Here is a 12,816-nt window from a genome sequence, read left to right on the forward strand (position 1 = left end):
GAGAGAGCGTGAGAGAAGGGGGAGGGATCAAGACGTACGGCGGGACGGTGTACCTCACCGTGCCGCGCTGGCGGGCGGGCGTGCCGGCAACTCTCACGTGAGTCACGGTCATGAATGAACGAGTGAGTGAGTGAGTGAGTGAGTAAGTGAGTGAGTGAGTGAAACGGTATCGCGACCGTGTACCTCACCGTGCCGAAGAGCCGGCCACTCTCACGTGAGTTACGCCTCGTCTGAGAGAGGGGGAGAGAAAGAGGGAGAGAGAGGGGGGAGAGGGAGAGGAGGAAGAGACGGAGGGAGGGAGACGGAGAGAGGGGGAGAGAAAGAGAGAGCGTGCGTGCGATAGAGAGCGCGCGAGAGAGTTTGAGAGACAGAGAGAGAGAGGGAGGGAGAGAGAGGGGGAGAGAGAGGGGAGAGAGTGAGAGGGAGGGAGAGCGAGTGAGAGTGAGTGTGTGTGTGAGAGAGAGTGTGTGTCAGTGTGAGAGAGAGTGTGTGTGTGTGTGTGTGTGTGTGTGTGTTAGAGAGAGTGAGAGAGAGAAAGAGAGAGAGAGAGAGAGAGGTAGACAACAATTATAATGGGGTGCTGAATGTGGTTGCAGTCTTTGCAGTCTTTGTGACCTTTTCCATACCTTGAGCAAGTCACTGGCCAAAAATCCCGATAAAACTAGTTCTCGTAAACGCTATACTGCTTCTTTTTGGTTGAAAATGTTCTTCCCTTTCCCACCCAGGTCTGTTGTAATGAAGGAAGGGCGGCCCGTGCTGCGTCCTTTCCCCAGTTGGGAGTGGCAGGAGGTCGGGAACTGTTCCGCTATACAGTACGTGCAGGTAGGGATGTCTCATCATGACCATAACTTAAATCACAGTTGATTTTTTAAACGGAATTGTACACATGATTGTTCATGTAATCCAGGAATACAACAGTCAAACTTGGAACATAACCCCTCGAGCCCATTCAGTGCTTACATATTCTTCACTTCACTATTTCTGCTAAACTCAAAGAAAACTACTGATGAAAACATACAGATGGTAGCAACAGTGTGCTCCTCTTCCTCCTCCTACTACTACATGTATCACATTTTTCACAGGAGCCACCTGTGCTAGCTATGTTAATAATAATAATAATAATAATAATACTGGTTTATTTGTTTCATGTAAAACTCCTAACAATGGATCCCACATGGCAGTCACAGACTGAATTGCGTGGGGGTTCCATTAACAACAGTTGATATTCATACTAAAAACATTAACTTTATAGGGTACAATATTAAAAGCGTAGTTATACTGTAACTAAATTACACAATAACAAATTAAAAAAAATTTATGTACTAAGTACTACTAACTACATACTGACATTTTCATATAAAAGCTACTAAAAGTACATGTAGATATACTGTTTAACTTCTAAGTCTAGTAATCTGTATGCCTAACAATCTTAGTTTTGCAGAGTATGGAAATCAACATATATACTATTATACCACTTAGTCACAGTCATTTCCACACTGGAGCTACTTGATGACATAATGTTGCACTTCTAAGTCTTAAGTAATATGTAACAATCTTTGTACATTGTATTTTGCAGAGTATGGAAATAGACCGGTTGGGCCGCATGTGGATCATAGACAACGGTCGTATGAACATCTTCGACCCGAACCTGCCCCAACTCTGTCCGCCAAAACTCCTCGTTTACGACATCAGGAAGCGAAGGATGGTCCGAGTTCACACGTTCCCCAACGACGTGGCTTCAAACAGCACCGCCTTCCTGAACGACATCGTGATTGACAGCTCTGCAGACGATTCGGACGAGTGGTTCGCGTACATTTCCGACTCCAGCCGCGCGGGGGCGATAGTGGTGTACGATTACAAGCAGGACAGGTCACACAGGTATTAAAAAAATCTCTGTCGCAAATCAAACTCAAAATCACAAAAAATACACAAGTTACTAAAAAGTTTGGCCGCTTGGTGCCTTCTTCGGGGTGGATGACCCAATGGCACAGAACATGTGACTTTGTGGCCACGTGACCGCTGTAATAGGTCAAAGGTGTATGGGAGTTGGTATACCGCCCCCCGTCTTTGTTCAATGATGGTGCATCGGGCAGTAAGTAGACTTTCAGGCAGCTTCGGCAATCTTTAAAATCTATGGGGTTGCCATTGAATTATGTATATCTCAGGGTAAAGGCCCCGATCTCGTAGAATCGGCAATCCTGATTGGTGTTTCTGTCGAAAGAGACTCCGATCGGGATCTCTACCGGTACAAACGCCGACTCTACCAGATCAGAGTCTCTATCCTGATATATATGATCATCGTTTTGCTCAACTAAAATGCTATCCTATGTTATTCCACACATGCAGAGTTTTCCACTCCAGTATGACAGCGGACCCTGATGGGAGACTTCTGACCATCAACGGCCGAAACTACACCTTCCCGCCCGTACCTGTGAACGGGGTGGCCCTGTCTCCAATAGGCAGAAACATGAAGGTGAATCATAGCTTCTGGATCCTGCTAGATGACTAGCAAATATGTTTTCAAACTAGAAACGTAACATTTGCGAAGTAAACGCATAATGTTTACCTTCGGACACGACTTACTCAAACACACTCACATACATGTATATGGTGACAGGTGTCTAAATGCCTACTATGAAATTGTAACATTATGTAACCCAACACCAGTTACTATGGTGGCAGACGTCAACAAATCATGTCATTGGCCAGGTCAGAGGTTAGTGTTTGGAACAGATGAAGAAATGGAGCAAAAACAATATGTTTTCCTTCGGTTAACACAATGACAGACCATACGTTTTCAAATTCATTGAAACGTTGCCACCAGGGGTCGAAATTCTTTCCTGCATATCTGCACTGGTAGCACTGGAAGTAACCCGCACCTGACAAATTTTACCTGCAGGTGGCTTCGAGCCCTGGATTGTGACTATGTAGCTTCATATACATATGTACAGAAAAGTTTGGCCAAGCCTACTCGTTGAAGTCGTTTGCATTTAGGAATGTTTGCATGAATAGATAAAAAAACAATCAATTTTTTTTCTTACAGCTGTATTACTGCCCGCTGGCCAGCTACAACCTCTTCTCTCTGCCGACGAGCATTCTGAAACAACCCACAGTGGCAGATGTTGGGTCCAGCGTGAAAGATCTAGGTAGGTACAATTGTACTTCCTGAACGAGGTGGTTCTCTCTACGTACTTTTTTCCAAATAATCTTTATTGTAATTTCAAAGAATAAAGGCAAAGGACATGTTCACATACAAGAAAAATAAATACCCAGAGACATTTTGCAAAACAATACATCAGTTGCAAAACAATAACAACAATACCTTGTTCCTGTGTTGTAAGCGATGAATCAGTCCCGGCCTTTACCATATGGATTCAGAAGACGAGGAGCTACTACTGATTCTGGCAGAGGTTCGATGTCCGCTTAGGCATGGTGTGAGGCGGCTGCATCAGCGACCAGATACCCCTTGAGAGAGAACATTAGACTTTTGTCCCGGCAATAGGGGTAGGGGCATCAGGCATAAAACCTCTTCACGTTAAAGAACAGAACCCAAGACACTTAGGGAGAAGAGTAGAGGTGACTAACCTTGTCCTTGGCCAAATTGGGGACGGAAAATTACAGACTCGTGCCTTCTCTCCGGCACTCGATGGCCAATGACCCAAAAAGTTGCCGCTACTATCACTCTATACTTTCTTGCCAATCTTAACGCTGAAACAAAGTTGAAATTCCTTCACAGGTCGCAAGGCTTCCCAGAGTGACGGCATCGCCATTTCCAACAAAGGCACGCTGTACTACGGCGCGCTGCAACTCAACGCCGTGTATACGTGGGACACCGCGTCATCGCAAGATGTGTCTACGTCATCGCCCCTCCTCATCAGTGACGTCAGGATGCAATGGCCGAACGCCTTCGGATTTGACGACGAGGGGTATCTGTGGTTTGTGTCCAACAAACTCCAACAGTTCCTGTTCAACGAGCTGAACATCACTGGGCCCGAGCCTAACTTCCGTGTGTGGAAGATATACGTTGGAGAGAAGTCGTACATGTATAAAGGATCGGGGGCGATCGGTCTGAGGGTTGGGTGGGGGCTGCTGGTGGCAGTTGTTGCTGTCCTGTATGCACTTATGTGAGGTTAGCCTTAATGTATAAAAAATATTCTGCACAACTGTGCAAAGATACCCCGCAGAAGGACTACACAGCGTTCTCTATCAATGTCGCTAACGTATTCCAGTGTAAACTATAGGTATTGCTTGCAGGTAATCACCATTACTTTCAACAAGTAGTGCACTCTATGAGGGGCTTTCATGATTAGGGAATTAATATGACTAGTGTCCTTTAAATTAGGGAAACGTTTCCCCGCTATTATTTGATAAACGGCCAAAGTCCTAACTTCAAGCATCCCATGCATGTAAATATTTTTGTCGGCATGGTTACCAGGACTTCATACCTGGGGCAGCCAAATAACATGTTGTGTTTACCGAAGGTGGATTCATGTTCCACCACGTGACTTCGCAGTAAGTAAATATCTTAAATTTTAGTTGTATAAAAAATTGCCTTTGACTAAACTTTGGATATATATTCAAGATCCAACCAGACCATGCAACATTCATCGATGGAAATAATGAAAGAAAAGAATGCGATATTTTGATTTTATTGATATACTGTCTTCAGTCGGTAAACATATACAATATTCAGCTGTTTTCCTTTCAATGCTAGGGATATCGATACAGTTGCCATAGTGTTGCCAACATTATACGGCATTGTCAATATCTAACTTCTTGTCTAGCAACAGTGCCTCCACCAGTGGTTTGTATCTGTTGCCAGTGTCAAAAAAGATAAAACATTTTATTTGACTGTGTTCAAATTTTAAGGGTAAGGCTCATCATGATATCGCGTCACAATGAAGTCCTGCCTCTTGGAAAATACGTTGCAAGTTTTGCCCTGTCGCTTTACGTCTTTCTCGGTCTCTCCAAGCTCTTAACATTGAGAAGATCTGTTGCTCCATGTTATGCTGATGATCACACTTGAACTTGTCCACGTCTGCTCCTGTGAAACCCATTTGGATGGCGAGGCTTTCCCACTCTGCTCCCAGCTTTTTAGCGACTTCAACAGCTGCCGATCGGATAGTCGTTGAAGATCAGTCCTGGATGAATCAGGTCCCCTGGACAGAGGAGATGGGAAAGTAATCATCGCTATTGGGAAGTGTCAAATGTACACTGTCACTCACTCACTCACTCACTCACTCACTCACTCATACTTCCTTTCGTCGAATGTTGCTATAGTCATAGAACAGTACTAGTGCACCCACCTGGAAGAGTAGATCGGCCTGTTCCGCGCGCTGGCGGTGGTACCAGACATTTATGCAGGACCCTTTCGCTGCAGGAGGAGCAGATCTCTCGTTCCTCTGACCCTCTGCAAGTCCGGTGTAGCCATTACCCCAGGAAATGACGGCTTGTGACAGCTAGGGCAGACGGCGAACCGGTCAAACCGGACACCTGTGGTAGGAAACATGAAGCCAAGTTTATACAGAGGATGTCATATGCGCATATGCAGGTTTAGAAAATAGAAAAGTCGTAGAATGTAAATAGTCGGAAAAGATGTCCATTTTATTGTGACTGGTATAAAAAGCTGTAGCACTTTTCCTTCGAAATGAGCCTTCTATAGATACCTGTGCATTTTGCATAGTCGACAAAACTCTTACCTGGCCATTGCTTCAGGAGTTCCTCCACTTCCAAACTTAACCCTTGCAACGTATTCCAAAGGTCTGTAGTTACTCTCTCACGGTCCGCGTTCTTGCTCTCTGGTCTAGCACTGAGTGAAACCACAAGCCTTCCCGTACCCTCATTCTTCAAAAGCACGACTATACTGTTGCTTTTGTGTTTACACAATATACCACTACTCCAGTGCATAGCGAAGTGCAAGCAATGTTTTGGGGTGTGCGCTCTGACAGTCAGGCGGGCAAACAGGCCAGGAGGGATGAAAGATGGAAACTGGTACTGAAGTGAAATGACAGGACCCACTCCCTTTTCCCATTGCCTTATGGCCTTGTCTCCCAAGTCTTCTTTTATGCACCAGGGCAACAGAAGTTTGCTATGACCGCCATCCTCTTCGTTGCTAAGGTCATAACAAAGTTCAAACTGTTTCATCAGTTCAATCAGTACAGGAAAAATATCATCGAATGTTCCTTGAGGTGAGGTTCCTTGCATTTGTCGACATTTCTCTTCAACATCTGACCACAAACATCTTAGCAATTTGGTATCGAGTATTCCATTCCTGAGTAGGTCATTTTTCATTGTGTCAAAGGCCGCGCGTGTTATCCCGGCCTCACTGTAGCAACCGTCTGACTCATAATCAACAACTTTCTTAATGTCATACCGAATAACTTTCCTAAAGATGTCTACAAGCGCAGCCGGCTTGAGAAACACATGCTCCCTTAAGGACTCGATTTCTGAATACCACAGAATCTTGCCTGTATCGTGGAGATATTGCGCAACAGTTTTGGTGCGAGACTCTGGCTGCAGATTGGGAACCTTTTTTGTCAAGCGCGACGCAAAATCACTCCAAGTCATGTAATTTAGAGGGTTTCCCTCGTCACCCAGACTTTTGACACTTTCTTCCGTGTCTGCCCAAACTTTTGGAACCGTTCGACCGACCTCAGGAAAGAAATCTTTGTTCACAGCGTAGTTGAGGATGACTTGAGTCAAATACTGAATACCTTCAAGTGATTCACTCGAGCTGACAGGTACAGGTTTCGGATGTATTACGGGCCTGTTTTGAAGAAGAACCTCGATTCTCTTCCTTCTGTCTCTCATTACAACTGATTCAGGTGATGATTCATCGATACGATCCAGCTGTCGCTGTAGATCGTTAATACGCCTTTCCTCTTGCTTTGCAAGCTTCTTGGCCAAGTCGTTACACACATTGGCTACTTTCTCAGGACATTTGTCGATATGGGTAATAACAGGAATGACGACCGGGTTCCCCACCTTAGCTATCATATTTTCCAACCAGTTCCCGCATGTGGAGGGAAAGTTGCCTGAGTCATACTTCTCCAGATTCACTACTAGAAGCATGAGGGCCTTTGAACTCAAGAAGAATTGATGAGTTATGTAGTATATTTCCTGACCAGCAAAGTCCCACACAGATAACGTAATATCGGAGGTATTTGGCATTTCCAGTCTAATATCTTTTATTTCTATCCCATGTGTTCTGTCCTCTAGCCTAGTCAAATCAGAGCGATTCAGTTCAAGTGCTCGAACAAGACTGGTCTTCCCAGCTTCATAGGTCCCCAAGAACAGAGTTTTGAGACATTGTGTGATACTGCTGGCTGTGGTTAAGTCTTCCTGGAATGCAACTATGGCCTGTACTCCTGCCTGACATACCTCCAAAGGAGGGTCGATGATAGGATTGTCTTGCAGGTTTAGCCTAACATCATCAGGCATGTCTCTGATAGACTCTGGAATAAGCTTGATTTCGTTGGCACTCAAGTCAACTTCCTTCAAATTTGGCATCCTCATGAGAACCTCTGGGAAATGTGAAAAGGCGTTATTTGCCAAGCCCACTACTTTTACCAGTGACAATCCATCCTTTTGCAGAGAGCTGACGGAACTTATCTCATTGTTTGATGCATGAATCTCTACAAGCTTCGGTAGGCCGAGGACATAAGAAGGTATCTCCTTCAGCCTGTTGGCAGACACGTCAAGAAAGGAAAGAGCACCGCAACGTTTGATGTTTTCACTATTTTTCTCATCTGTTTTGTTTCATGTGCAGCTTCTCCAATGAAGGGAGAAAGCAGATAGCCAGAGGAAAATCGACCAGCTCATTGTTATTGAGGTCGATGACACATAATGATCGAGATAGATCTTTAGGTCCAAGTCCATTGGAAGCTTTGTGATATTATTGCCACCTAATAACAATGATTGCAAATTTGGCAACAACAGAAAAGCTGAAGGCACCTCATAAATCTCATTGTTACTGAAATCAAGCAACTCTATCTTCGGTGAAATTTTGGTCATGTCCAACGGTGGCAAGCTTTTGATATTGTTTCCAGCAAGCTGTAATTTAGACACCAAGGGAAGGTAAAAGAGATCAGCAATTTGCTGTCGTAATAATTTGTGGTTTGCATTTGCTCCTATCTTATTATCTGAGAGGATAATCACCGATAGATTCTTTAGTTCCTTCACTGGTTTTGGAACGGCAATAAGCAGGTTATTTGACAGGTCAAGGAAGCTCAAAGAACATGCAATGGTGTTTTTAGCAGCATTAGCTGGCCCGAGCCATCCTGTTATCTTGTTGTGACTGCATGACAAACTCTGTAAGTTTTCCATTTCAAGTAGTTCATATGGCAGCTCTTTGATGTCATTGTAAGACATGTCAAAATGCTGCACACTTTGAAACTTCTTGACTTGTCGCCCGATGACCCGTATACGATTATGGCTTACGTTCAGACTCTTAAGACAGGACATTGAGCGAATAGATGTAGCTGGTAGATTTGTCAGATCGTTGTGACTAAGATCAAGAATTTCAAGGTCTTTCAAATCAGAGAGGGAACCAGGCACAGACGTCAGCTGGCAATTTGACAACTTAAGAGATTGAATAGAAGTACACTTGAATAAATTAGACAAAGTAGAATCATCCAACTTTAAGCCAGTTATAGCTACAGTTTTTAATTGCTTGAATTGGCTAATTTCTGGAAAAATTGTCAAAGGACGTCTTTCTCCATGCTGTGTAAGTTTAATATACTCTATATTAGAGTATTTTCTGTATTGGTCTCGGTCAAAAAGGAATGTCGACTCGTGGCCTTCAGCACAGTTGTCTTTGTTACAGAAAGGGCATACTGGAGAACCCTGCCCAACCTGTTGTGGGGATTTATCCTGGGAGCTGTCAGTTATCTTCTTCAGAGGTTTCTTGAATTGGGAGTCTGTCATGGTCTCTTCAGAAGTTTAAGGAATAGGAATCTAAGGCAGTTAACAAGTTTCTTGAATAGGAATCTAAGGCAGTTAACAAGTTTTTTGAATAGGTATCTAAGGCAGTTAACAAGTTTCTTGAATAGGAATCTAAGGCAGTTAACAAGTTTCTTGAATAGGTATCTAAGGCAGTTAACAAGTTTCTTGAATAGGTATCTAAGGCAGTTAACAAGTTTCTTGAATAGGTATTCAAGGCAGTTAACAAGTTTCTTGAATAGGTATCTAAGGCAGTTAACAAGTTTCTTGAATAGGTATTCAAGGCAGTTAACAAGTTTCTCGATTAGGTATTCAAGGCAGTTAACAAGTTTCTCGATTAGGTATTCAAGGCAGTTAACAAGTCCCTTGAATAGGTACTCAAGGCACGTGTAAATGATATCCCATATGTATAAAATTACCTGTATACATGATATGAAAAATATTATGACAAATGCTATGAACAATATTATGGTAATAAATTCTTGGATGATTTCTTTATCCTGACGCGATACTTCAGACTTGTCCATGCCACTATATGTCTTCACAACGCTTTGCAAAGTCAAGATAATCACTGAAATACGCGAGCTGCTAGATAAAGAACAAAATATGAGGGAGGGTTGTGGTAGGATTGTGGTATACTCAGTGAGACAATGTGGTATCTGTAATAAGAAGAAATTCATGACTGTTGATTGCGACTGACACATTAGTTTGAGGATTTGAAAATATTATAACATTACTTGCAACTTATGCTGCTCACAAAACACAATACAATATAGTTCTGAATAATTGTGTGCATAAGCAGTATATACGCCGCCAATCAATGAATCAATGCATTGAAAGCAATATTGCGAACAGACTTTCATACCTTTGTTTGATCGAGTTCACAGCAACAGTAAATTGCTTTGTGTGGCCTTGGCTAAAATATTTACCTCACGTTGTCATTGAACCAACACAACCATGAGAAAATATGAGACGTAACGTCTTCACTAATTAGCTGTACTAAACAGATAACCACCAATAAAAGACCAGCTGGGTGCGTTGGCAGCATTTATACACCAAGACGCTGACAGAAAAAACACATAACGATCAATATCCAGGTAAAAGTTCCTTTGTTGCTCGTCTGGCGGCTGCAGTAGGGTCGTGGCCAAAGTGTCACATTACAGGGCCGGGGGCACTGTGCAAACATAATAAATAACCTTGTGTTGGGTATGTGCCTCGCGATCGGTCAGGTGACTGCATGTACTATTTGTCGTATCTGTAGAATCTGTTCCCAGATACCAGTTAAAATTTTACAAGGTCGATGATTTCGTTGTACTTTTGGTGGACGTACAACATGTAAAGAAGCTTAATTAACTCAATGGTACACGTCACCCTAGCAAACACCAGGTACACCTCTGCTATTCAAATATGGTTAGCCAGATTGAAAACTTTTGTGTTTGTGGCATTAATATATGACAATAATACTTAACACGTACACTGTTCGTTGGAAAATCACATTACCGATCGTTAACGTCTTTTACTATGTAGCTCAGTAGGTCTTACGACCACAGGAAGAAAATGGCGCAAATCTAGTCCACAGTTTCGGCCCCCCCCATTCCTCATAGTCTACCGAATACAGGCAAAACACCTGTTGATGGTGTACCAAAGAGGATTCAGCAATTCTTACCGGGTTCAACTCGTTGTGACTACAGTAGAAGGTGGTATTGGAGAAGTGTAGACAGGCAGTAGGAATCAGTGAACATCGGCAAGACTAGCAGCCTGCCAACTTTGAAACTTTCTCTTCCAAATGGCGGGACTTTCCACGAGACGCGGACGGATACCAGAGTAAATACCTAGACGACAAAGTAGTCCTTCAGTCGCTTTCAGCTTTTAGAGCACGCAGTAAGTTGTGCAAGGTAGAAAAATTACCCAAGATCGTCGCTGATGTACTGAAGCATCAAATGGCACCAGCAAGGTCCGACTTTCAGATTGCGACTATCTTTCTTGCCGTGGAGCGATACAAGCACGGTGTTGACGGAAACTTAGCACACCTGAAAGGTGTTCCCAAAATAACGGTTTTTAGGTGTGACGACCAGAATGACTGTGCATGCTGTGGTCTAGAACGTGCTTTTTGTTTACTCATTTTTCTTCACTCCTAAAAATGGGCTTTTCTACACCTACAAAATGGGCTTTTCCCACGATTTACCATGTTCACAATCAACGTTCCTGTGCAAGCATTTGGTCCCTGTGGCTATCCTTAAGCCCAACTTTACCTCTTTCTCTTATACTTGGTACGTCCCTTTGTGTTTGCACCGCTGAGCACAATGTCGCCTGTCACTGCTATTTAGTACTTGTTGCGTGACCCTGCCCGTCAAGTTCACCCAATCTAGTACACAGTACGATACATTCTATGAATTATTGTCATGTTCTACTACCATATCTGCTTACGTAGGTCAATTTCTGTACACCTTATTTCATAAGCGAGACCAAATCATCAATTTATGAACATATTGTGACTCATATACTGTATAGATAGTAGTTTGTAGTAAGAAATGTAATAAGATAGTTTAGTTTTGTAGTATTGTTGTATTACTGCCACACATTGTACCATGTACGATTGTCGAGCAATAAAGTTCATTCATTCATTCATTCATTCAGTATGCTGTTGACGCGATCCAAAGATAAGACTTCCTTTTGAGCTTTGAAAAACAAAGTAGTGTAATTAACGTGATATATATATATCATACCCGGGCTACGATAACGTTCGATAACGGGTTCCGGACCGGGCCGTACTTTACGGTACGGCCCGGGCTTCCATGGCTTCCATAGACCGATTGGAACGCGTTTTGCCCTAACTGCGTGTGCCGCTTTCGAAAATTCGAATACAGAATCCGGACGTTGGAATTGATGTTGGTGCATTTGTTTTGGGTTTAGCTAATTAGGGACACCAAATGTTCGCCCATTTCGCATTAAAAGGCGTGTTTTCTTGGGTGGGTATGACCTCGGTCCCAGCCCTCCCGCGGATCGGATCTCCCTCCGGCCTTCGGGCGATCCGACGCGCGGTCGGGCTGGTACCTCGGGCGATACGGAATACACCGTGTTGTATTCTATATATATTTGTTCAGAGCTTCTGGATTCAGCCTGTGAATTTTCATGGCTGTAACGAACAGAATAAAGTTGAGATTCATGCGGACAACCTTTCATACAAGCTACAGATATGTGAATAGTTTCATCGGGTTGGTAAGTTACACAACCAAGTTTTATTCACAGCCGACGTTTGTCATCGGTGACCGTCTGTCATCTTCCTCAGGGCTTTTCTTACTAGTTCACGTTGCACTGCACCACAGGTGTAGATACGGTTCCCTGCATATATGTAAAAATTGTACATTTGGGAATGCATCTGTAGCAGCGACACCTGTGCTGCAGTGCAATGTGAACCAGTCAGAATTGCCCTGAGGAAGGTGACAGACGGTCACCGAAACGTCGGCTGTGAATAAAACACAGTCGTGTTATATTAAAAGGAGCCTCTTTACTCAATCTACATATAGAATACAACAGGGTATTCCGTATCGCCCGAGGTATCGGCCCGACCGCGAGTCGGATCGCCCAAAGGCCGAGGGCCATCCGACTTGCGGTCGGGCCGGGACCGAGGGCGATGCGGAATACACCGTGTTGTATTATTTTACTTATACATATATGTCATACCCACTCAAGAAAACGCCCCTTTCGATGCAAAATGAGCCGAAATTTGGTGCCCCTAAACCCTAAAATGCAACAACATCAGTTCCAACGTCCGGATTCTGTATTCGAATTTTCGAAAGCGGCACACGCAGTTAGGGCAAAACGCGTTCCAATCGGTCTATGGAAGCCATGGAAGCCCGGGCCGTACCGTAAAGT

At 43.6% G+C, this 12,816-nt stretch overlaps 2 protein-coding genes across 2 annotated transcripts; one reads left to right on the plus strand and one right to left on the minus strand.

Moving 5' to 3' along the window:
- Window positions 1-1,587: 1,587 nt before the first annotated feature.
- On the plus strand, window positions 1,588-1,885 carry LOC109481029 (major royal jelly protein 1-like). The gene has a single exon (XM_019783508.1). It carries the CDS (start codon window positions 1,604-1,606, stop codon window positions 1,883-1,885), a length of 282 nt encoding a protein of 93 aa, XP_019639067.1. The 5' UTR covers window positions 1,588-1,603.
- A 3,228-nt stretch (window positions 1,886-5,113) lies between these two features.
- On the minus strand, window positions 5,114-7,957 carry LOC109481531 (malignant fibrous histiocytoma-amplified sequence 1 homolog). The gene is made up of 3 exons (XM_019784113.1): window positions 5,700-7,957; window positions 5,307-5,493; window positions 5,114-5,160 (listed from the first exon to the last, which is right to left on the minus strand). The coding sequence occupies exons 1-2, from the start codon at window positions 7,513-7,515 to the stop codon at window positions 5,357-5,359; spliced, it is 1,953 nt and encodes a 650-aa protein (XP_019639672.1). The 5' UTR covers window positions 7,516-7,957; the 3' UTR covers window positions 5,114-5,160; window positions 5,307-5,356.
- Window positions 7,958-12,816: the final 4,859 nt, after the last annotated feature.

This window comes from Branchiostoma belcheri, unplaced genomic scaffold (assembly GCF_001625305.1).
Source record: "Branchiostoma belcheri isolate BF01 breed outbred unplaced genomic scaffold, Haploidv18h27 scaffold109, whole genome shotgun sequence".
Lineage (NCBI taxonomy): Eukaryota > Metazoa > Chordata > Leptocardii > Amphioxiformes > Branchiostomatidae > Branchiostoma > Branchiostoma belcheri.

Excerpts from the sequence above, each read along its gene's own strand:
- LOC109481531 (XM_019784113.1), bottom strand. The coding sequence starts at position 7,515 with ATGAGGATGCCAAATTTGAAGGAAGTTGACTTGAGTGCCAACGAAATC. Across the intron at positions 5,494-5,699 it reads ACTCCTGAAGCAATGGCCAG|GTGTCCGGTTTGACCGGTTC; the intron begins GTAAGAGTTTTG and ends TTCCTACCACAG.
- LOC109481029 (XM_019783508.1), top strand. The coding sequence starts at position 1,604 with ATGTGGATCATAGACAACGGTCGTATGAACATCTTCGACCCGAACCTG.